General features: G+C 41.6%; 2 protein-coding genes and 1 long non-coding RNA gene across 13 annotated transcripts in view; 1 reads left to right on the plus strand and 2 right to left on the minus strand.

Annotated features, from left to right (window-relative positions):
- tiam2a (TIAM Rac1 associated GEF 2a) overlaps positions 1 to 10262 on the plus strand; it is a 128313-nt gene extending 118051 nt beyond the window's left edge. Inside the window, 7 exon segments of the mRNA XM_087291088.1 lie at positions 1718 to 1836; positions 1933 to 2041; positions 2369 to 2427; positions 5172 to 5268; positions 5359 to 5440; positions 5532 to 5686; positions 8918 to 10262. Coding sequence (XP_087147214.1) covers positions 1718 to 1836; positions 1933 to 2041; positions 2369 to 2427; positions 5172 to 5268; positions 5359 to 5440; positions 5532 to 5686; positions 8918 to 9534 — 1238 coding nt within the window. The 3' untranslated portion in view covers positions 9535 to 10262.
- LOC147840047 (uncharacterized) overlaps positions 1 to 24242 on the minus strand; it is a 543896-nt gene that overhangs the window by 211967 nt on the left and 307687 nt on the right. The window lies entirely within an intron of this gene.
- tfb1m (transcription factor B1, mitochondrial) overlaps positions 13395 to 24242 on the minus strand; it is a 60986-nt gene continuing 50138 nt past the window's right edge. For 10 of the 11 annotated variants that reach the window (XM_087289558.1, XM_087289562.1, XM_087289565.1 and 7 more), the window contains 2 exons: positions 16445 to 16572; positions 13395 to 13773 (listed from right to left, as the gene is read on the minus strand). In XM_087289558.1, the coding sequence (XP_087145684.1) occupies positions 13518 to 13773; positions 16445 to 16572 (384 nt within the window). In that variant the 3' untranslated portion in view covers positions 13395 to 13517. 11 annotated transcript variants of the gene reach the window in all.

The raw sequence follows: 24242 nt of genomic DNA on the forward strand, positions 1-24242 counted from the left end.
ACTAGGAGTCCTCTAGGATTCGCCAATGGAAATATAACAGGCACGCACAAAAAATGTGCATACGCCAACCATAAAGCTGGCGTGGAGCTGCGCGCATTCCCACGTTCAGTTCATCGTTAGTAAATCCAAACGTGAGCCATTCTGAGCGTGAAACCTGGCGTACGCAAAGTTTTTGTGCGTACGCAGCGTTGATACATGAGGCCTCAGATGTTTTACAGTGTGCTCAGCCGGCTGGTTTGGCATACTGGAATTTGTTTGCTAAAAGTGTTTCCATCGTAGTGTATGCGCATCTTTTCTTATCGAATAAAAAGTAAAAAAACTCAGTTTTGCGCATATGATTTTTATTCGTATTTTTTTAAATTCATGAGCATCTTGGCATTTCCATCAACCATTTTTTATGCGCATCTCTAAAATGAGCATAAATGTAGGTGGATGGAAACCTAGCTATTGAGGAGAGGTCGCTTACCGATTTCTAGAAATCTAATTTTATTAAACTATTAGAATGACCATATTTTATCTATAATCTACTGAAGAACTAAACAGCAGTTAATAGTAACATTGTTGACATGGTTATAATAGGCGACGCAGTGGTGCAGTAAGTAGTGCTGTCGCCTCACAGCAAGAAGGTCGCTGGTTTGAAACTCGGTTAAGTTGGCGTTTCTATGTGGAGTTTGCATGTTCTCCCTGCGTTCGCGTGGGTTTCCCCCACAGTCCAAAGACATGTCGTACAGGTGAATTGGGTAGGCTAAATTGTCCGTAGTGTATGTATGTGTATGTCTCCCAGAGGTGGGTTGCGGCTGGAAGGGCATCCGCTGCGTAAAAACGTGCTGGATAAGTTGGCGGTTCATTCCGCTGTGGCGACCCTGGATTAATAAAGGGACTAAGCCGACAAGAAAATATATGAATGTATGTTAATAATAAAAAATAAATATCATGCAAATAAAAAGTCATCAGCCTTTCAATTTTTTATATTTATTTATTTTGCGACCCCTGGGGTGATTGCATTATATTAAAGACACAGCAATAGCGTCAGATGCAGCACACTGATTTTATAGCACCAGGCTGAACTTTCGGACACCATCACGACACTCGCGTTCATTGTGTGTCTGCTGGTTTGTTTACTTGCGGGAGTCTCATCTGCATTTTCCCGCACGTGAACTCTGACCAATCGAAAAGCAGTTTAGGAAATATGTTCAACAACATCTGGCCAATGAGTGATGTGAATTTTGTCAGATGACTGCATTTTGGTTCTTTTCAGTCCGGACTAAAGCAATCAGTGTGGTGTGAAAACAACCCAAAATCGGCAAAAAACGCAACAACGCATCATTTGTTGCACTTGTTCCCGACCAAATGAACCGAACCACAGATGTATGCTTTTTTGGGTTTATTTTGAAACACAAAAGTATAGCTTTGTGTGATTACAGTTGAATCACTGAAGTCACATGGAATGTTTTGCCGATGCTTTTTGGATCATTTTCTTGACTTTGAACATCTTGAGATTGTCTTTGGAGGATAAGGGAGCTCTCGGATTTCATCTAAAATAGCTTAATTTGTGATAGCATGTTGTTTCAGCAGCTCAGTGTGGAAATGTGTCCTTTAAAATTCCTTTTATTGTGTGCTTCCCAATCTGAATTGACTGAAGATGTGTATTTTTGGGTGAACTGAAAGCTTAGGCATATACTCCAGGTCTCTACTTACTTTTGTGTTCTTCTTACAGAGGCGCTTAAGGAAATGGAAAAGGTCGCAAGCCATATAAACGAAATGCAGAAGATCTACGAAGACTACGGTGCAGTGTTTGACCAGCTGGTGGCAGAGCAAAGTGGCACAGAGAAAGAGGTACAGCTGTATATACAGTGTGAAAGCACTGGAGTAATACCCTGATTTAACTGGATACGGGCTCGTCATCTGTCACTCTTCTACTTCTCCTGTTAGGTTACAGAGATTTCTATGGGACAGTTCCTCATGCATTCCTCTGTGATCTGGCTCAACCCGTTCCCATCGTTGGGCCGTATGAAAAAGGATCCCGAGCTGACTGTTTTTGGTAAGGCTCACAGTTTTTCCCATGAAACCATTACGTTCGTTCTCATATGCCAAAATAAATGTTTTTTATTCTGTAATTTCTCTGTTAGTCATTTTTAGGTTCATTTTTCAACAAATGCCCATATATTACCTCAAACAAACACCGAATATTAGTTCTTTTGTGATGCGGCACTGATCTTGTACTGTACACTGAGCTTTTTATAGCTTTGTGAAAGCATGTTGGACTGATTTCAGAGAGATTGGCAGCCATTCTGCAGCCTCAAAGCAAAGAATTTTGTCACATGAACACATGTGTTGGACTCATAGTATCTCTGATTTGTCTCGTTAGTTTTTAAGAGAGCCGTGATACTGCTGTACCGGGAGAACAACAAGGTGAGGAAGAAGATGGTAAGTGTCTTTTTCATTTGGATCTTTGGTAACACTTTATTTTGATGGTCCATTTGAGTGTTACCGTACGTTCACACCGAAAGCGGCGAGAGCGTCCAAGGTCGCTCTGGCCGCCCTGGCGACAACCCTCTGCCTTCAGCTCCTGCGGCGAGAGCGTCAAAACTCGCTACATTGATCTCATATTTAAAGGAGCCGTTGCAGCATATCAGTTACATTCCTGCATAAAACATGTTTCCAGCGTGAAAATGTTGCGCACTTCTTATCAAATTCATACAACAATGGAAAATCAAGTTGCATGTGGCTTTGCTCTATTTATCCAATATGTGTCCATATGTCTGAAATATCCTGAAGCAGCAGTGCTGTTTTGTACTGTCACATCGCGTGAGATTCCCTCTTTTTAAAGATAAATTTATATAACATTAATGAACATAAGTAACTCGCCAGTAACTTATTTAATGTATGTTCCTGTAAGAAAACATTGTAAATAATTGGAAATCCGGCGACCGCAATAATCAAACCCTTGGGAACAACTGTGGTCGGAACCAAAGTTCACAGGTCTGTGTTCCCTGAACTGCTATCAAGCGATGGACGTCTTCATTCTGATTGCTTGCCGCCGAACCGCGTCATAGCTCATTACCATAAAGTTTACTTCATTTCAACTCTCCTCGACGCTCACGCCGGCGAAGACGCGCCGCGCTGCTCCTCGCCGCCGGCTCTCATTGAAAATGAATGATTTCCGGCTACTTTGACGCTCTCGCCGCTTTCGGTGTGAACGTACAGTTAGACTGTCTGCTCCTTCAACAGACTTCATTCATTCATTTTCTTTTCGGCTTAGTCCCTTTATTAATCTGGGGTCGCCACTGCGGAAAGAACCGCCAACTTATCCAGCACATGTTTTATGCAGCGGATGCCCTTCCAGCTGCAACCCATCTCTGGGAAACATTCCTACACACACATACACTACAGACAATTTAGCCTACCCAATTCACCTATAGCACATGTCTTTGGGGAAACCAGAGCACCAGGAGGTAACCCACACGAACAAGGGGAGAACATGCAAACTCCACACAGAAACGCCAACTGAGCCAGCCGAGGCTGGACCCTAGACATTTAACTGACTATAAGAACTTACACTAACCCTAATCTCAACCTCAACCTTAATTCAGCAAGCGGACCATTAAAATAAAGTGCGACCACATCTGTTTACTCGAGCAGTTCCTTAAAGGAGTTCCACTCACATTTTACAAGTCTCCTAGAGTTAAATAGCTGAGTTTTACCATTTTGGAATTCATTCAGCTTATCTTCGGCTCTGGTGGGAGCCTGAATCTTTGAATGAATCAGAGTGCTTTGATTACATGACTACTTTGAAAATCATGCAGTCTGAACTCGGCATTAGACCATTAGCATCTCGCTCAAAAGCCAGTTATGCCGAGTTCAGACTGCATGATTCTTAAAGTAGTCGTGTCATGGATGTTTTATGTTTTTTGTGTTATATATATATATATATATATATATATATATATATATATATATATATATATATATATATATATACACATACATATACATGCCAGGGGGTAAGCATAAATCAAATATAAATATACATTTGTAATAATCAAATAACTACATTGTAGAGTTCAAAAAGTTTTAACGTGCGTAGGGCTTTCTTATTTAGAGAGTCTCTGATACTACTAATATATAAGCATAATTCCGTCATCAACACCTTATAGTTGGGTTTCTTAATGGTAAATTTACATTTATAATTGTAAAATTTTGTTAGCAATTAATTAAATTGATTAAATAAAAACATTTTTCCTCTTGAATAGGGTACATAGAAATGCCAAAAAGTACATGTTCCCACAACAATGATAGAGGTTTAGAACAGTGTAATTTGAGGGCGAGGCAGTGGTGCAGTATTTAGTGCTGTCGCCTCACAGCAAGAAGGTCACTGGGTCGCTGGTTCGAACCTCTGCTCAGTTGGTGTTTCAGTGTGGAGTTTGCATGTTCTTCCTGCATTCACGTGGGTTTCCTCCGGGTGCTCCGGTTTCCCCCACAGTCCAAAGACATGCGGTACAGGTGAATTGGGTAGGCTAAATTGTCCGTAGTGTATGAGTGTGTGTTTCCCAGAGATGGGTTGCGGCTGGAAGGGCATCCGCTGCGTAAAAAACTTACTGGATAAGTTGGTGGTTCATTCTGCTGTGGCGACCCCAGATTAATAAAGGGTCGACAAGAAAATGAATGAATGAACACTGTAATTTGTTATTAATAAATTTTTGCACCTCACTCCATAAGTTGACTGAGTATACACAGTGCCAAAATAAGTGTAAAGTGTGTCATTCTTGTTATACTATATGTGAAGCACCACCATGTCGAAATGAATTGCCCCAAGGGGATTAATAAAGTTTTAAAATAAACTTATCAATCGCGTGCACGAGCACCAATTTGCCAGCGATTTCTCAAAAACTGTCGGCGAGTCAAAATCAGGGCTAAAATCATGCAGTCTGGACTCGGCATTACACTCATATATAAAACTCGACTATTCTGTGGTTAAATTGTGTACTAGGAAGGACATAAAATTAAACGTTGCGATTTTCTAGGAGGTTGATATTACTAGGAACTATACTTACATTGTTGTGTAATAATCAAGGAACTTTTCTGCCGTACCATAACAACAGCAGTGTAATAATTATTGAAATAAAATGTGTTTAAAGATCCATAAATGGTGTCAATATTTTGTTTGGAAGGTGACTTCAAGATCAGCCCACGGAGATCAGGATTCATTCAAGTTTCGCTGGCTCATTCCCCTGTCAGCGCTACAGGTCAGACTGGGCAACACTGCAGGTAAGAGACGCATCTGGCATGTTTGAGTTTATAGAGATGCTAGTAATCAACAGGTGTAAATAAATCTTTGCTTTTCGATCTTGCCTGAAGACACAGACTGCCTCTGGGAGCTGATTCACACCAAATCACAAAAGGAGGGCAGGCCTGAGACGGTGTTCCAGTTGTGCAGCAGGTAGGAGTTACCTACTTGGTCTTTTCAAAAATGAAGTGTCCCATTTTATTCCATATAGAGCTTACCATTTTATATGTTGTGTCATTTGCAGCACACCAGAGTGCAAAGTGAATATCATCAAGGTGATGCGCTCCATCTTGCGGGAGAACCTGCGTCGAAACATGCAAAGGGTTGAACAGTCTGAGAGAACCTGTAAAAAGCGGCTTACTCCCCTTCCGAAAAGCCTGCCAGCTTCGGCTAGGATAGGTCAGTGTGGTCTTCCCTTTACTTGCACATCTGATACTCTTGAAGCTGTGGTCAAGAAAGCCATAACCTGACTTTAACGGCAAAACATGTTAAACTTCATAACAATCAACTGACCTTTCAAAACCACACACTGGATCTCTATATCCACCAAACAAAACAGATGTTGCATTTCAGCTCTGATGTAATTGAGAATGTTGTTTCAACTTCAGTTTATTATTGTGGAAAAATCAATTTTAGCTTTTTGTATCAGGTTGTTGAAAACGTAAATATACTCAGCGGCCACTTTATTAGGTACACCTTACTAGTTCTGGGATGGACTTCCTTTTGCCTTCAGAACCGCCTTAATCCTTCGGGCATATATTCAACAAGGTACTGGAAAGATTCCTCAGAGATGTTGCTCCATATTGACATGATAGCATCACACAGTTGCTGTAGATTTGTCGGCTGCATGATGTGAATCTCCCGTTCCACCACATCCCAATGGTGCTCTATTATATTGAGATCTGGTGACTGTGGAGGCCATTTGAGAACAGTGAACTCATTGCCATGTTCATGAAACCAGTCTGAGATGATTCACACTATGACATTATCCTGCGTTATCCTGCTGGAAGCAGCCATCAGAAGATGGATACACTGTGGTCATAGAGGGATGGACATGGTCAGCAACAATACTCAGATAGGCTGTGGTATTGACACAATGCTCAATTGGTATTAATGGGCCCAAAGTGTGTCAAGAAAATATCCCCTACACTATTACACCACCACCACCAGCCTGAACCGTTGATACAAGACAGGGTGGATCCATGCTTGCTGTTCTTAGCTGACAGGAGCGGCACCCGGTGTGATCTTCTGCTGCTGTAGCCCATCCGCCTCATGGTTGGACGTGTTGTGTTCAGAGTTGCTCTTCTGCAGACCTCTAATGAGTGGTTATTTGAGTTTCTGTTGCCTTTCTATCAGCTGAACCAGTCTGGCCATTCTCCTCTGACCTCTGGCATCAACCAGGCATTTACGCTCACAGAACTGCCGCTCACTAGATATTTTGTTTCGGACCATTCTCTGTAAACCCTAGAGACGGTTGTGAGTGAAAATCCCAGTAGATCAGCAGTTTCTGAAATACTCAGACCAGCCTGTCTGGCACCAACAACCATGCCACATTTAAAATCACTTAACTCCCCTTTCTACCCTATTCTGATGCTCAGATTGAACCGCAGCAGATCGTCTTGACTATGTCTACATGCCTAAATGCATTGAGTTGCTGCCATGTGATTGGCAAATTAGAAACTTGTGTTAAGGAGCAGTTGGACAGGTGTACCTAATAAAGTTGTGTATAACAGCAGAAGATGACGAAAAAAGGGAAAATCTATGAACAATTTGTACAGTTGACAATGTTGAAAAATGAACACTTTACACGTCAATGTTTTTGTTCAAATGTATTTTGGCGGCTTGTCAACATTTTCATTATTTAACTTAAGGCGCAGATCTGTTGAGATTGACACTGTAGCCCATTCAGCAGGCTTTATATTCTGAATTAAACCAAATGATCCACATATGATTTGATGAAGTCAATAGATACACAGGCCTCTAGGTTGAAGCCCTGAAAATTTTTGCTTCTAGAGTTTTTATTTGATAAAGAAAAACAGACGGACATTTAAAATCTAATTCTATAAAGACCTTCGTCTGATTTAACGTTTTTCGGTTCTCACATCAGGAACAAACATCAATTTACTAGATGCGCTATACCACAGGTGTCAAAGCCAGTTCCTGTAAGGCCGCAGCTCTGCACTGTTTAGCTTTAACTCTATTTTAACATGCATGATCAAACTAATTAAGTCCTTCAGGCTTGTTTGAAACCTACAGGTGAAGGTGCGGTCACACTGGGCTTTTTCTCCCGTAGACTTCCATTCATACGCACGCGAATGCGTCAGACCGGAAACGCAGAGTTATGCGTTAAGTTTCGCAGGTTGCTGTGGTGCAAAGTTCAAGCTTGGTGAACTCTGACCTGCGAAATCGCATCACTTGACTGCGTGAGACCAGTCGAGAATCAAAACATGACCTCTCTGGACACAAATTTAAAACATGAAGCAATCGCTCGCTTTTTAAAATGTCAAATAAGCTTGTTAAATCCCACCTCTTTTCGCAGCGCGGCACGACAGAATTTCGCACACACAAACTCTAGTGTGACCGTAGCTTAAGTGTGTTGAAGCAGGGTTGGAACTAAACTGTCCAGGAACTGGATTTGACATCTGTGCTCTAAACCAGGGGTGTCCAAACTCAGTCCTGGAGGGCTGGTGTCCTGCTGAGTTTAGCTCCAACTTGCTTCAACACACCTGCCAGGAAGTTTTTGGTATATCTTGCAGGAGCTTGATTAGCTGGTTCAGGTGTGTTTGATTAAGGTTGGAGCTAAACTCTCCCTATCACCGGCCCTCCAGGACCGAGTTTGCTCTAAACTATAGAAATAACCTGGAATTAGCAGGAAACACAAATGAATCAACTGTGCGTCCCTCCATTTAGTCCACTTTAAACCTTGCTAGAAAATGTTGGCTTGCAGCTGCACTGTTTGAACTTGATTGGGCGATTCTAATTGGTCCATTCTGAAGCATCAAAAGTGATCTTAATTAGATTTAGAGTTAACAATGGGACCTGTCAACTTTTAACAAGCACTAGTTGCATCCCAAATGACACTTTATACACTATACACTACTTAAAAGTCAAACTGCCCAAAATCGCCTGTCATGAGTACAACTGCATTCACCTTTAGGAGGTGCCCTGATCGCGTATGACAGGGGTGCCCAGACTCTGTCCTGGAGTGCCGGTTTCCTGCAAAGTTTAGTTCCAACCCCTATCAGACACACCTGGGCTAGCTAATCAAGCTCTTACTAGGCCTTCTAGAAACATCCGTGCAGGTGTGTTGAGGCAAGTTGAAGCTAAAATCTGCAGGACACCAGACCTCCATGTACTTATGTAGTCAAATTTTGCTGGCACAGTCCAAAATAAAGTAAACCAGCCTCAGCACCGGGTGTCTCTGCTACAATAGCAGGGCTGTGTCCATTCTGTCGTCTGGTAAGGTACAACATCTGGGTGGTACTTCTTTTTTAGACATTTCATTGTGAATCCACTACAAAATGGTGTAGAATTGTGCATAAGTATGTGATTTGGGATGCACCTATTTGGCCAGATTTAAATTCTTACCAGTTTCACCTTCATGACCATGTCCATGTGTGTGTCCCATAGGTTCTTCTCGAGCCTTTTGGCTAGCCAAACAACCTTCAAACGACAGTCCCGTTCCCAGCAATGATCCACTGAGGCTGTCTCTAGCAGATTCTGATTCAGCCAGTGCGAGCAGTGGAACCACCAGCAGTGCCAGCGCTCCTCTAGATCCGCCATCACAGCAGCAGAGCGGCCTCAGAGAATCCAGCATAATCAGCAATGAGGACGAAGACGGCAGCGAGCCGGCTGATTGGACGGATGCTCCCAGTGCTATCGAAGTCCAATTTCGCAAGCTAGGTCTGACCGAGGAGACCTCCCAGGCAGCTGCTCCACGTGTGCAGCCGGAGAGCGGAGAAGTGGACACTCCAGAAAGGAAGGCTTCTCTAAAGCGAGCTCACTTTGCTGTGGTCAAACGCAAGCCCGCCAGAGACACGAATAGCCTCAGACGCAGTCAGGTGGCCCTGCTGAACATGCGCAGACACAGCCACTCTTTGGACATCCCAGCGGAGATCGCGGCACATAGTGTAGATCTGAACTCGCTACTGGAGAAAGATTTCAGCGTGCAGAGCCTGACCTCTGTTGTCAATGAAGACTTCTTCTATGACAATCCCATGGAGCCAAAGAATGTGACAACTTCATAGCAGATCAAGTTTAGGTGTGCTACGGTGAGCCACACACATCCTTTCCAAAGTTACTAGCCAGTTCATGCTAGCCAATTCAGAGTCTTATTTTCAGCATATGTGGAACCCCAGTTTAACAGAGCTTTATTAAGGGTGGTGTAAAGCGTTGAATAATTCCCTGTGTTTCACAGCACTAATTTACTGAACTGCCCACATAGCAACTGTTTTGCACTAGTGAACCAAATTACAGGCCTTCATCGTGCTTTTGTAAAACTAAGACTGATCTGCTCTCACACACACACACACATACTAAAGAGCTATTCAACTTCAGGAACCAAACTCTGTCAGGTTTTTCATTTTGCCTTTGTTCTTTGGACACTACAAATCCTTTTTTTTTAAGTATTGCTTTTATCTCTGTCATGGATTTGCTCTGTATAAAACATTTGATCTATTTATTGTTTTATTATTACTATTATAAATATTTATTTTTAATAGGAACTCAAATGTAAAGTAGACAGATTTGATCTTGACCGATACACCAGCTGTGATATTAACTGGTGATCTGTAGACATTCAGTCAGGAATATAAGCGCTATAGGCTGAAGCTCTACTTCTCAAATGAAGACTGCAGGATTTTTTTTAAGGATGTTTAAAATCTGTAAATATTTTTTTATGGATTACTGTATCAATTTTAAGTTTATATATGTTTGACACTTCACGGGAAAAACCTGTAATAAAAGGTGTGATTAAGTTGTCTGGTTATTTTTGTCTTAATTTGTGTGACAGAGGCCGGCTAGTGAGTGCTGTGCAGATAAACCTCCTCGTTAAAGCATTTGCCTTATATGCAAAGAACTTCCAGGTCAGAGTGACTGGCGTACGACTGGCTGGTTAACATTGGTGCCGTGACCCGGATAGGAGTGAAGTTTAGGGGTTCAGTCTAACGGAGGCCAGCTAGTGAGTGCTGTGCAGACAAACCTCCTCAATAGAGCATTTGTCTTCCATGAAAAAGAACTCCCAGCTCAGAGCGAGTGTTTGGGTGGTGTAGGACTGGCAGTTTAATATTGGTGCCGTGACCCGGATGGGAGTGAGGATTAGGGGTTCAATGTAATGGAGGCCAGCTAGTGAGTGCCGTGCAGGTAAACCTCTTTAGCCTCCTTGTTAGAGCATTCGCCTTCCAAATAATTCCTAGCTAAGAACGAGCGAGTGGTGTAGAACTGGTGGGTTAACACTGGTGTTGTGACCTGGATGAGAGTGAGGTTTAAGGGTTCAGTGTAATGGAGGCCAGCTAATGTTGCTGTGCAGGTAAACCTCATTAGAGTGTTCACCTTCCATGCAAAGAATTCCCAGCTCAGAGCGAGCGAGTGGGTGGGTGGTGTAGGACTGGCAGGTTAATGTTGGTGCCGTAACCCTGATGGGAGTGTGGTTTAGGGAAGTGAGTGTAATGAAGGCCAGCTAGTGAGTGCTGTCCAGGTAAACATCACTCCCCTGATCTCAAAATGTGCTCTAGTGACAGACTTTAGCCTTGTTGTTAGAGCAGGGGTGCCCAAACCAAAGTCTCTTTAATGGCCCGTTTCCACTAAGTAGTACGGTATGGTACAGTACGGTTCGGTATGCTTTTATGGCTGTTTCCACTGTCAAAGGGTACCTAAAAGCAAACCGTACCATATTACTTTTTGGTCCCCCTTTGCAAAGAGTACCAAGCAAGACTAAAAGGTACCAAAAGGCAAAGCTAGATGCACAGCTGAATGCTATTGGTTTACAGAGATGTGTCACTCACTTGTGGAGCTGGCCAGAATGAAAACAAAGGAACTGCCATGTTTTAAATACAGAGCCGAGACAATACATCGTAATGCTATATGCATATAATAACGAGCCATGGTCGACCCGAGCGCAAACAAACCTTGTCGTTGTCTTGATGAACAGCCACAAAGCCAAGAAGAAGAGCAGATTCTACCCTGTGCCCCGTAGTTGTTTAGGAGGCTGTCTAAGGATGCTTTCACACCTACCTTATTTAGTTCGGTTGAATCGCACTAGAGTTCGTTTTTCCTCTTCGTGCTGTTCGTTTGGGCAGGTGTAAATCCAGCAATCATACTCGAGTGCGCACCAAAAGCGGACCAAGACCTGCTTGAAGAGGCGTGAATTAATTGAGCTAAACTGCGACATAGAAATACTACCAACGATCCATCAGGTAATGTTTTTCCCTTCCTCTCTCTCTCTCTCTGTTAGTAAAGCACTGTTACCAACAGAGAGAGAAGGGGAAAAACATTACCTGATGGATCGTTGGTAGTATTTCCGCAAGATGACCATGTCGCAGTTTAGCTCAATTGATTCACGCCTCCTCCTGAAGCGATGTGCGATCATGCGATGCATTAAAACATTGTTTTCCAGCCGCAGCCGCGCTTCATTCTCGAAATGTATAGTTTGTCTAAAGTGATGTATGCAAACTATACAGTATACTATGAGCAGGGATACAATCAGTCAGCACAATCGTCCCCCATAATAAAAAGCATCATTTTGTGTCAGCCGGTTTGTTTACTTGTGGGAGTTCCATTGGCATTTTCCCGCACGTGAATTCTGACCAATCAATAAGCAGTTTAGGAAATATGTTCAACAACATCTGGCCAATGAGAGATGTGGATTTTGTCAGATGACTGCATTTTGGTTCTTTTCATCTGGTTCGGACCAAAGCCAGCAGTGTGGTATGAAAACGACCCAAAGACGGCAGAAAATGCTACAATGTATCATTTGTTGCCCTTGGTCCCGACTAAATGAAGCAAACTACAGATGTGAAAGCACCATAAAGCACGACTGGTTTCACTTTCTCGAGAGATTTGCGTGCGTGTCTAATGTGATGGTCTAATGTGAATTAACGAACTTGAGCTGATGATGATAACATGCACATGATTATTGAAGTGCTTCTGACATCCTTTCAGAAACGGAAAAACATGAGAGAAGCGTGAAAAAAACAAAGGAGAAGCCGAAAAAAAATAAAGGAGCAAATGATTTATTCAGCAACCTAAAACATGAACAAACTGCCATGTTTTACTATTATCATCACCTTTTGGACTATTATGACAGACTTTTTAACTATGCTAACGTCACATATGTGCTGCTGAAGATTAAAGATACAGAGGAGAGGTTTGCACTGACTGTGGGGTATATTTTGTGTTGTTTTTTAACCTAAATAAGGACTAAATGTCTGCTGTGTGTAGTTTTTCTGCAATTGATAACATATTGGAGACTGTAAGGGTCTGTATGTGTTCATATATGTTAATTTATTTCATATAATTGCAGACGTTACAGTAGGCTACTTAACACTGTCATTGATCTGCAGTTATAATTAAGTCGTGTTCATAGAAAGGTTAGTAATGAACATTTATACACAAGTATTCATGTGTATAAAGCATCTGTTTGTGAGAAGTGCTTCTCATATGGTATGTGAATGACGCTTACAGCTTTACTGTAGACATACATTCGAGCGAGAATGACGTCGACTGAAACTTTCGCTTGTACACCGAATCCCACCATTGGTATCCTTAGGCAGTAGAGATGTGGTGACCCTTACCGTACCATTCAGTGGAAATGAGGCATTAGAACGTCAACCTTGTTAGCACACATCCTAAAAAAACGAAGACAAATCATTTATTCATCAGAACTCAGATTATTTTTGTGCTAGCTCTGTCTGTCAGATGTTAGCCGCTAGTTGTAAAACGATTCCTGCAGCTCTTTTGCGATTGTTTTTTTTTTTGGGGCCACCCCGTTTTCAATGTTGGTTCTTAGCCTCTTTCTCTGTATTGATCTAATTTTCTTTCTCATTTACAAAGCAGCTTCAAATAAAACAATCCAACGTTACCCTCCACAACAATAAGACCCAGGAAAATGTTTCAATCTCACCATTTGAAAAGCTTTTACTGAGTGTTTCAATGTCAAACCTTATACACAACTTTCTTCTGACTCTTCATTTGCCTGCAGACATCTGTCCGAGAGACATTACCTCAGCCTGTGTTAGGGGTTTCCATCGGAAAGTTCTGTTTGGTTGCTCCTGTCCGACTGTCTCTTTACCTGATGCTTGAATTTCAGTTCCTCTCTGAAGTCGTAGTCGAAAAGGCCTTGGTTCTCATTGCAAAGCTTGCTGTAGGCGTCTGCTAAAGCCCTGAATTCAGAAATAGAGATCTCTGTGGGCCGCAGTGTGGGATCCACATCAGCACTGCACAACAGCTCCTCCGTCAGTTCTTGGCGCTGAGACTCTGGGAACAGCATCCTGCAGCATTGAAGGAAACACATCACAGGCTGACACAACAACTTAATGGTGAGAACTTGAAAAGCACGGTGGATGTGACGTTACGCGGCCTGTGCGGATGTTCGTTTAGCGCTTGTCAAGCAGGGAAAGCGGCGGCGCATGATTTATTCAGCTGCTGGAATTACAGATGTTCTTCCTCACTCTGGTGTCACTGTTGCTAGATTGCCTGATTGTATGTTTACTACTTGCCTCAGAGTTCTCCATATTTAATTTCAAAGAGATCACGCTGCATTTAAGAACCTAGAAAACATCTACCCATGTCGTTTAACTGTTGTGTGGTCCCTTAATTCTGCATATTCGGTTTGTCCTACGGGTCAATAGTGACTAAACTGTAAAATAAAGCAGCAACATTTCAATTCTCAAATTGATTTAGCATGAAGAAACAAGCTCATCTTCATCCAAACTCTCCCTCGTCAGTGTTTCATCAATGCTCAAAGTACCTGCGTAAGTGTGAAATGTTTTAGGTAAGGCGGTATTCATGAAGGTTGAGCAGCAGATTCTTAAAATAGTCACAGGTCACTATTGACCCCGCAAATCAACAGAAGGGGTAAAACAGGCAAATTCATGTCTCTCACAGTTAATTATGATGGCTTGAGAAAGTTACAGTAATACTACATCAACTTCTTAGACAATTTTAAGAACGCATCTCCTCCTAGACCGTTCATACTACAACCACCAAACTAACTTCAAACCTTCAAACTACAGGGTGGGCCATTTATATGGATACACCTTAATAAATTGGGAATGGTTGGTGATAGTAACGTCCTGTTTGTGACACATTAGTATATGTGAAGGGGCAAACTTTTCAAGATGGATGGTAACCATGGTGGCTATTTTAAATTCGGCCATCTTGGATCCAACTTTTGTTTTTTCAATAGGAAGAGGGTCATGTGACAAATCAAACTTATTGGGACTTTGACAAGAAAATCAATGGTGTGCTTGGTTTTAACGTAACTTTATTCTTTCATTTTCTTTTTCAATTCTCCGCAGAAATAGCAAAAGACTTTCGCAGATTATTTCTGGCCATACTAATAATACTAACAAACTAATCCATACTAGCAACATGCTAATTTATATTATAAACTTACTAGCAAAATGCTAATTCATACAAAATTCATGCTAACAGCATGCTAGTTTATACTAGCAACATCCTAATGCATACTAAATTGCATGCTAACAGCATGCTAGTTTATACTAGAAACATGCTAATTCATACTATAAACATACCATCAGCATGCTATTTCATAGTAAATTCAAGCTAACAGCATGCTAGTTTATGCTAGAAACATGCTAATTTATGCTAGAAACATGGTAGCAACATGCCAATTCACACTAAAACCATAGTAATTTATGTTAGCAACTGCCTAGCAACCACAAAACACCTTAGTAGCTGCCTAGCAACACCATAGTAACCACCTAGAACACCCTAGCAACATCCTAGCAACGCCTTAGCAACAACCTAGAACATCCTAACAAAGCCTTAGTAACCACTCAGAACACTCTAGCAACACATTAGAAACTGCCCAGCAACCACTCAGAACACCCTAGCAACCACCTATCAATGCCTTGGCAACCATCTAGAACACCCTAGCAAAGCCTTAGTGACCACTCAGAACACCTTAGCAATGCCTTAGAAACTGCCTAGCAACCACTCAGAACACCTTAGCAACAGCCTAGCAACGTCTTAGCAACCACTTAAAACACTCTATCAACACCTTAGAAACCACTCAGAACACCTTAGCAACTGCCTAGCAACAGTTAGTAACCTTAGTAACCAACTAGAACACCCTAGCAAAGCATTAGTAACTACTCAAAACACTCTTGCAACCACTCTGAACACCTTAGCAATGACATTGAACACCTTAGCAACCACCTAGCAATGCCTTGGCAACCACCTAGAACACCTTAGCAATGCCTTAGAAACTGCCTAGCAACCACTCAGAACACCTTAGCAACAGCCTAGCAACGTCTTAGCAACCATTCAAAACACTCTATCAACACCTTAGAAACTACTCAGAACACCTTAGCAACTGCCTAGTAACAGTTAGTAACCTTAGTAACCAACTAGAACACCCTACCAAAGCATTAGTAACTACTCAAAACACTCTAGCAACCACTCTGAACACCTTAGCAATGACATTGAACACCTTAGCAACCGCCTAGAACAACCTAGTGATCACTTAGCAATGCCTTAGCAACTATTCAGAACATTCTGGCAACCACATAGCAACTATTCGGAATACCCTAGCTTAACCACCTTAACTACCTGGAACACCCTGGCAACCACTCAGAACACCCTAGCAACCGCCTAGCAACACCTTAGCAGTAACTCAGAAAACCCTAGCAACTACCTAGCAAGAAACATGCCAATCCATACTAGAAACCTGCTAACCTATATGTAGTTATCTCTCTATGTTGCTTCAAACCTCCTTCAATGATTTAAACTTTTAAACTGCTTCAAGCTTTCAGGCTCGTCTTTCTCAAGCCAGCATAAAGTTTGTCTGTGAGCTTTACTTTTCTAGTTTGTTTTGTGTTCCCGTGAGGCCCATGTTTAAGCCATCATCAGATCCATGTTAAAACAGGTGAGGAGAGAAGAGAGGTGAGTGATGTGGATTGAATGGGAAGTGCTTACCCGAGTCCTCTGCGGCAGTGTTTCCTCCGGAACTGGAAAGCGTTCTTGACAATCTTCTCGACCAGCTTGAAGGGCTGCTGGATCTGGGGCTGCGCCAGCGGAGTGAAGTGCACCACCCCCACATCGACCTACGCACACCGCGGGGAGATGAGATGCAAACACACAGACAACAGTCAGACCTGGAGACCTGATTCGAGAGCTACTCCTACTCCAGTGAGGGGGAGATACGGAGCGGGGAATAGTGCGAGAGGGATGTACACGTGAAGGAAAAACAGCGGAGGGTGGGGAGACGAGACGCTGAGTGACGCCGCACGATGACAAGCAGGTTGCTACAGTAACACCTGTTTGAAGGAGCAGCAAAACAAGCCTCTTCAAATGTGAATTGTAAGTCTCGTTACACTACTGCTTACTAAATGTTCCTAGAAGCACGGTCTAGTGGTGTTGCGGTGGGGGATGCTTCAGCTTGTGCTGCTACTGGTTCACCGATCAACACCAAGAGACAGGGCTTCATTTCATTATGCAAAAAATACATTGATGTCTGCTGTGCCCAGACTAAAAGTCTTTCGTGTGTCTGTGCATAATTACGGTAAACTCCCAATTCTTTTACCCACCTGTAGCATAACAAATTTTGGCAACATTTGGCTGCAAGGGGTGTTCATAAGACACATCATGAATATGGAGATTATGTGCCATTCTTTCAGCAATGTCGTTTTACATGCAGAGTTGTCATTGTTTGACACTATCATCAAGACAAATGAACTCGTCATAAATCTGTCATAAACATGACTGCCGTGAGGCCATTATAAATGCGTCATGAATGTTTTCTGATCAGTTTTTTCAGTGAAACACTGATCATGTGAGTTTCTAATTATGTGTCAATACTCTGTTAAATAAACTTATAACAGCATCATTAATATTGAAGGACACTTAATGACATTTTAAGTCCAAACACCAAGTTTGTGCAACTGTAGTGGAGGTCAAGATAAATTATTAATGTCTGTTTCAGGGGTGCTACTGGCCTGTATGGGCCCTATTTCTTTGGTGTCATGGATGAAAGTGAAGGGGGGATGCAGTGGACAAAAGTGAAGAGAGGGGTGGGGGTGGTGTGGGGGCATGTCGCAGACGAATATGAAGACTGGGGGGGGGGTATTGAAATTTGTATTTATATAGGGCATTTATCGTGTATTGCCATACACCCAAAGTGCTACACAATCATGAGGGGGTGGGGGGGGGGGGTCTCTCCACACCTCCACTATTGTGCAGCATCTGGATGATGAGGCGGCAGCCATAGGACAACGGTACCAGCGCGCTCACCACACACCAGGTATAGGTGGAGTGGAGAGACAGTGATAGAGACAATTCAGTGGATGGGGATGATTGGGGAGGCCATGATCGTAAGGGACTTTGGCCAGGACACCGGGGTTAGACCCCCTACTCTTTATGAGAAGTGCCATGAGATTTTTAAAGACCACAGAGAGTCAGGATCTCAGTTCAACGTCTCATCCGAAAGATGGCACTCATTAACAGTATAGTGCCTCCCTTACTTTTTTACTTGGGCATTAGGACTCACACAGACCGCAGGTTGAGTGCCACCCTGCTGCCCTCAAGAACACCACTTCCAACAGCAACCTAGTTTTCCCATGTGGTCTCCAATCCAGGTACTGACTGGGCACAGCCCTGCTTAGCTTCAGTGAGCAACCGGTGTTAGTCTGCAGGGTGATATGGCTGTGTATTCACGGATGAAAGTGATTGGCAGCTGGGTGGGTGCAGGGTGGGGGTGTCACGGACGAAAGCGAAGAGAGGGGTGGGTCTCTGGGAGACCCAAAACGGAGTTGGCCCTTAGATTATTCCTAACAGAGGTGCCCCTGGTTTGTGTATTAGAATACATAACAATTATAACGACATCATGACAATCATGTTTATGACAGATTTATGACACGTTATTATGTATTTGCTAATGTCAAGATGTCACAAAGACATATTTTCATAATTAAGCATTTAAAATTTTTAATGACAGTTGTCATGCATAAAATCTCATTAATATTCATGTCTTATGTCAGGCGACAGGGTGGCTCAGTGGGTAGCAATGTCGGCTTACAGAAAGGAGGTCGCTGGTTTGAGTCCAGGCTGGGTCAGATGGCATTTCTGAGTGGAGTTTGTACGTTCTCTCCATGTCCACGTGGGTTTCCTCTAGGCTTGGGCGGTATCCAAATTTTGATACCGTCAAACCTCCTCACAATTTTACCTCGGTATCCGATATTACCGTGCATAATTAAAAAATTTATGATGCAAGACAGCATCACCAAAATGTTGGCTTGTGCCTAAACCCTTCAGAAGCTGCATACCGTATATGCGACCTTAGGTTCGCGGTCCCCTGTTTGTGTTGTTCGTATTAGAGATCTGCGCAGGACGCTCTCTCTCATTTACACACACACGCACTCACACACACACACAGGGAGAGAGAGAGAGAGAGAGAGAGACAGCACCACTCTCTCTCTCTCTCTCTCTCTCTCTCTCATTCACACACAGAGAGAGCGCTATCTCTCATTCACACACACAGCATCCATGTGAATGCCTGCGTGCTCGCTCGCTCAGGAGCGATATTGTTAGACTGTGCACCCGCTCCTTCAAATTACACTAGAGTTACCGACCGCTCCCGCGCTTAATTTGGAAATGTATTCCCTCACCGTAAGAAATCTGGTCGGCTCCAGCGGTACAGCAAGGGGAATGCAGACCTCTAGTTCGTATTTACCACATCTCCCTTCTCGTTCATTCGAAACCGGAAATACTGCAAAACTGCATGTCACTTGGTGCGCGACTCACTGCCATCTCTCTCTCGGATAACAATCACGCATTCGCATTTGTAGGCATTAAATAATATTTAATATTTAATACTGGTCTCCTATATAAGTGCATTGTTTTTTTATGACGGTATAACAATATTGGAACTGACATAGTTGCTATTTTTAGATCCCGCGGTATACCATATTACCGGATTACCGACCAAGCCTAGTTTCCTGCGTTTGCTCCGGTTTCCCCCACAGTCCAAACACATGCGCTATAGGTGAATTGAATAACTAAATGGACCATACTGTATTAGTGTAAATATGAAAGTGTGTGTTTCCAAGTACTGGGTTGCAGCTGGAAGGGCAACCGCTGCATAAAACATATGCCATAATAGTTAGCGGTTCATTCCGCTGTTGAGATCTCTAAAATAGTGACTAAGCCAAAGGAAGGAATGTCTTATGTCATCATTATAAAGATTTTATTACAGTCTTATGAACACCCCAATCAAGTTAAGTGTTAAGCAAATGGAGTCACTTATCTGCTACTTTTCCATAGTGCATATTTTGAACTCGGGTTGAGTGAACGCTAAAGCCTTAATATCTGAGGAATGCAGATATGACAGCAGTGTTACAAGTCAATCAATAAATAAATACATTAATGAGTCAAACGGGCTGGAATGGAGATGAGAAATGGAGAAGGACAGAAGAGAATGCTCTTAGTTTTAGGTGATCGAGCAGGAACGCCAACTGACTTGTGCTGTATTTACTGTGGTTTACCAGAAAACATGTTTAGTTAAGTTGCAGTCATGCAGGTCTCTCGGGTTCCTAGACGTCGGCAGATTGTTAAACTCTCTGGGTCGCTGTAAATAAACTACAAGCAGGATACAAGGCTCTTTTCTGATGTTTAGGGCTACAAAAAGGCAATACACTTGAGATGACAGACAAGTAAAGATATGACAAGAGCTTTCAGAAAGCATTGACTCAACAGACTCAGTTGTGCAGAAGGAGAACTAACATTCAGGAATCAATTTGGCCACCTGTCATTTACCCCACTAGGGATGCTGGTTTTAAAATGAGACTGTTTACCTCCTTCGTTTTTTTTTTCTTCGTCTAAGGGTCTGACATAAGCATGGGACGATAACCGGTTTAAAGATTTACTGTGGTTTGGAAAAAAAATCAAGGTTTTAAAACCGCTAAAATGTTCAGTTATACCATTCCTAAGGTTTTTTGAATGTGGTTTTTAATGTGTTGTGAAGAAATCTGTGCCTTTAAAACTAATGAAGAGAGCAGGAGTCAAGGATTTATTTTAATAATTTAGCCAGACATGTTTACTGCTCCAAAATATTATAAATGTTTCCTAAAATCGAATATTGTGTTAAATGAAATAGTATGTGTTAAAAGAGGGGGGGGGGGGGGGGGGGTTGCCCACACATTTAAAAAGTACTTATTTTAGAGCGGTAATCATAATACTGTGAAACTGTGATATTTTTATCCAAGGTTATCATACCGTTAGAAGCTTATATGCCTAGTCTGACATTTTGACCAGATACATTAATATAACTAATGATGCATGCAACACAATATTTCACAGCTCGACATGTATAAACAAGCAGATAAAGATCCCATCAAGCTTTTATTTGCTTAAAAGAAGTCTAATAGATGTCTAAACAGAAGGCTTGGCTAATACAATGCTAAATTTGGTCTGTTCGTGTAAATCTAATAGGACTACACAAGTAACAATAGACTAGTCATCAAATAGACAGAAATGAAGGATGTGAAGTCTGTCTGATCTGTGTATTTGGTATTTAGGGCTATTCTTAGATGTCTATTACATTTTCGCAAATTTACCCAAGACATAAGTGTTTAGATGTCTATAAGATGTCTATTAAACACAGGCTTATTTAATAGGATTTAACATTCTGTCTTCAAGTTATATAAACAAAGACCATAAGGTTATCAGGATAAAGAGGTCCAGATGAAGTACGCCTTTTCTTAGACGTCTGTTATATTTTCACAAATTTACCCAATTTGTCAATGTTTAGATGTCTATAAGACGTCTATTAAACAGTAGATTGCTTAATGGGATATAACATACGGTTTTCAAGTGATATAAACAAAGACCAGAAAGTTATCAAGATAAAGAGGTCCAGATGAAAAACGCCTTTTCTTAGACGTATGTTATATTTACACAAATTTACCCAAGCCGTCAATGTTTAGATGTCTATAGGACGTTTATTAGACCGAAAATTGCTTAATAGGATATAACATTCTGTCTTCTAGTGATATTAACAAAGATCATAAAGTTATCAGGATAAAGTGGTCCGGATGAAGTACGCCTTTTTCTTAGACGTTTGTTATATTTTCACAAATTTACACAATCCGTCAGTGTTTAGATGTCTATAAGACGTCTGTTAGACAAAAGATTGCTTAATGGCATATAACGTTTCGTCTTCAAGCGATTTAAACAAAGACCAGAATGTTTTCAGGATAAAGAGGTCCAGATGAAGTACGCCTTTTCTAGGACGTCTGTTATATTTTCACAAATTTACCCAAGACATCAATGTGTAGATGTCTATCAGACGTCTGATAAACAGAGATTGCTTAATAGGGTATAACATTTTGTCTTCAAGTGATAGTTATCAAGATGAAGAGGTACAGATGAAGTACACCTTTTCCTAGACGTCTTTATATTTTCACAAATTTACCCAAGAAGTCAATGTTTAGATGTCTATACGACGTCTATAAACGCAAGATTACTTAATGGGATGTAACGTTTGGTCTTCAAGTGACATAAACAAAGACCAGAAAGTTATCTGGATAAAGTAGTCCAGTTAAAGGACACCTTTTCTTAGACGTCAATCATATTTTCACAAATTTACCCAACCCGTCAATGTTTAGATGTCTATAGGATGTCTATTAAGCAGAAGATTACTTAACATGATATAACGTTCTGTCTTCAAGTGATATAAACAAAAAAAAACTGAAATTTATGAGGATAGAGGTCCGGATAAAGTACTGTATGCCTCTTCTTACACGTCTATCATATTTTCACAAGTTTACCCAAGCCGTCAATGTTTAGATGTCTATAAGACGTCTATTAGACAGAAGATTGCTTAATAGGATATAACGTTTCGTCTTTAAGTGATATAAACAAAGACCAGAAGGTCATCAGGATAAAGAGGTCCAGATGAAGTTCGCCTTTTCTTAGACATCTATCAAATTTTCATAAATTTACCCAATCCGTCAATGTTTAGATGTCTATAAGACGTCTATCAAATACAACAATGCTTAATAGGATTTAACGTTCTGTCTTCAAGCGATATAAACAAAGACCAGAAGGTTATCAAGATGAAGAGGTCCAGATGAAGTGTCTTTTCTTAGACGTCTACCATATTTTCACAAACCCAATCTGTCAATGTTTAGATATCTATAGGACGTCTATTAAACAGAACATTGCTTAATGGAATATAATGTTCTGTCTTCAAGTAATATAAACAAACACCAGAAAGTTATCAGGATAAAGAGGTCCATATAAAAGTACGTATTTTTTTTAGACATCTGTTAAATTTTCACAGATTTACACAATCCGTCAATGTTTAGATGTCTATAGGACGTCAATTAAAGAGAAGATTGCTTAATAGGATATAACATTCGGTCTTCAAGTTATCAGGAAAAAGAGGTCCAGAGGAAGTTTGCCTTTTAAAACAATACAATTTTAAATGAATCCTGGTTCTCCTATTTTAATCCTATTTTTAACGCAGTACACAACACGATGCACGTGTAGACAAATCCATTTGAGCACATTACTGTCAGTAATAACCTTCACACACCATAAACACCACTGTATATGCCCCCTACTATCCAGGTCTGCCATGTGCACCTGGGCATCTGCGCTATCCTAACACAAAGAGTGTGAAGTTTAATTTGTCATTTCTAATGGAAAATGATCAAACTGAAGTGGCAGTCCCTCAGGGCGATCTGCGTAACCATTATTTCCTTTACATAACCGCCAGAGAACAATGGATATGCGACTGGGAGTGAAGGAAAAGAGAAAATAGTCCTGCAATGGGTAGGGATACATTAATCATGACAGCACTTTCAAAAGACAACCACTCTTACTTCAGCTCAGATGAGGAGGCCGAAAGAGTAAAGGAGCCAGCGCAGACTGACAGGGATTTTGCTCGAGAGGCTTGTTTTCGCTGTGGAAGTGGTTCGTCCCACGTTCCATGAACAGCCCAAGGCACTGCTGATGCGCTTCTGGGATATGAAATGATTCTGGTGGAGACTCTCTACTATACGAGATTACAGAGGCTTCCGTGGTGTCTGGCTGAAGACACACGGTGAGCTGTTGCCCTGTGCTTAAACACTTTTAGCAATGCCAGGTCAACGGAAAGCATTTATATTCAATACACTGTCAAAGAAAGCGGAGATGTAATAAATTAAGGTGGTGTGGAAACCCCCTCTTGCACAGCAGAGTGTAATTTTAATTTATTATCATGAATTTAAAGCAGCCACTTCTGTAGCGGTTGCAATAAGACCATCTTGACATCTGCATTACAGGCAAACGGCTACGGCAGGGAAATGAAATTACTCCATCAGCAGCTCTCAATGTCAAATTCTCAAACTCAATCTATTCTTAAACAATAAAACGGAAACACCATATTCTTTCTGCCAGAAAATGATAGTTATAGTGTCCACTCCAGTGTCTGCAGGATAGCATGATGAAGGCATCGTGGGTAATTGCTTTAAATGCCTTTACATGTCTGCCACAACATCCACTTTCCCCGAGAACATTAACAACAACTCTTGAGTTATTTCACAGCATCAGAACTTTGATGAAAAATGTGAAGGCATGCATAACATATTAAATATTCAAGAGTATGCTACACCTTCTGCTTCATCAGCTGGGTAGAAGTCATTTGGACTTAAAGCTGCAATTAAGGGAATAGCAAACCTAAATTATTTGTCATTCTGTAGTTTGCAGAATTCAATCACAGAAAGCACATTGGATA

The sequence above is a fragment of the Danio rerio genome, chromosome 17 (assembly GCF_052040795.2).
Source record: "Danio rerio strain M-AB ecotype USA chromosome 17, GRCz13ab, whole genome shotgun sequence".
NCBI lineage: Eukaryota > Metazoa > Chordata > Actinopteri > Cypriniformes > Danionidae > Danio > Danio rerio.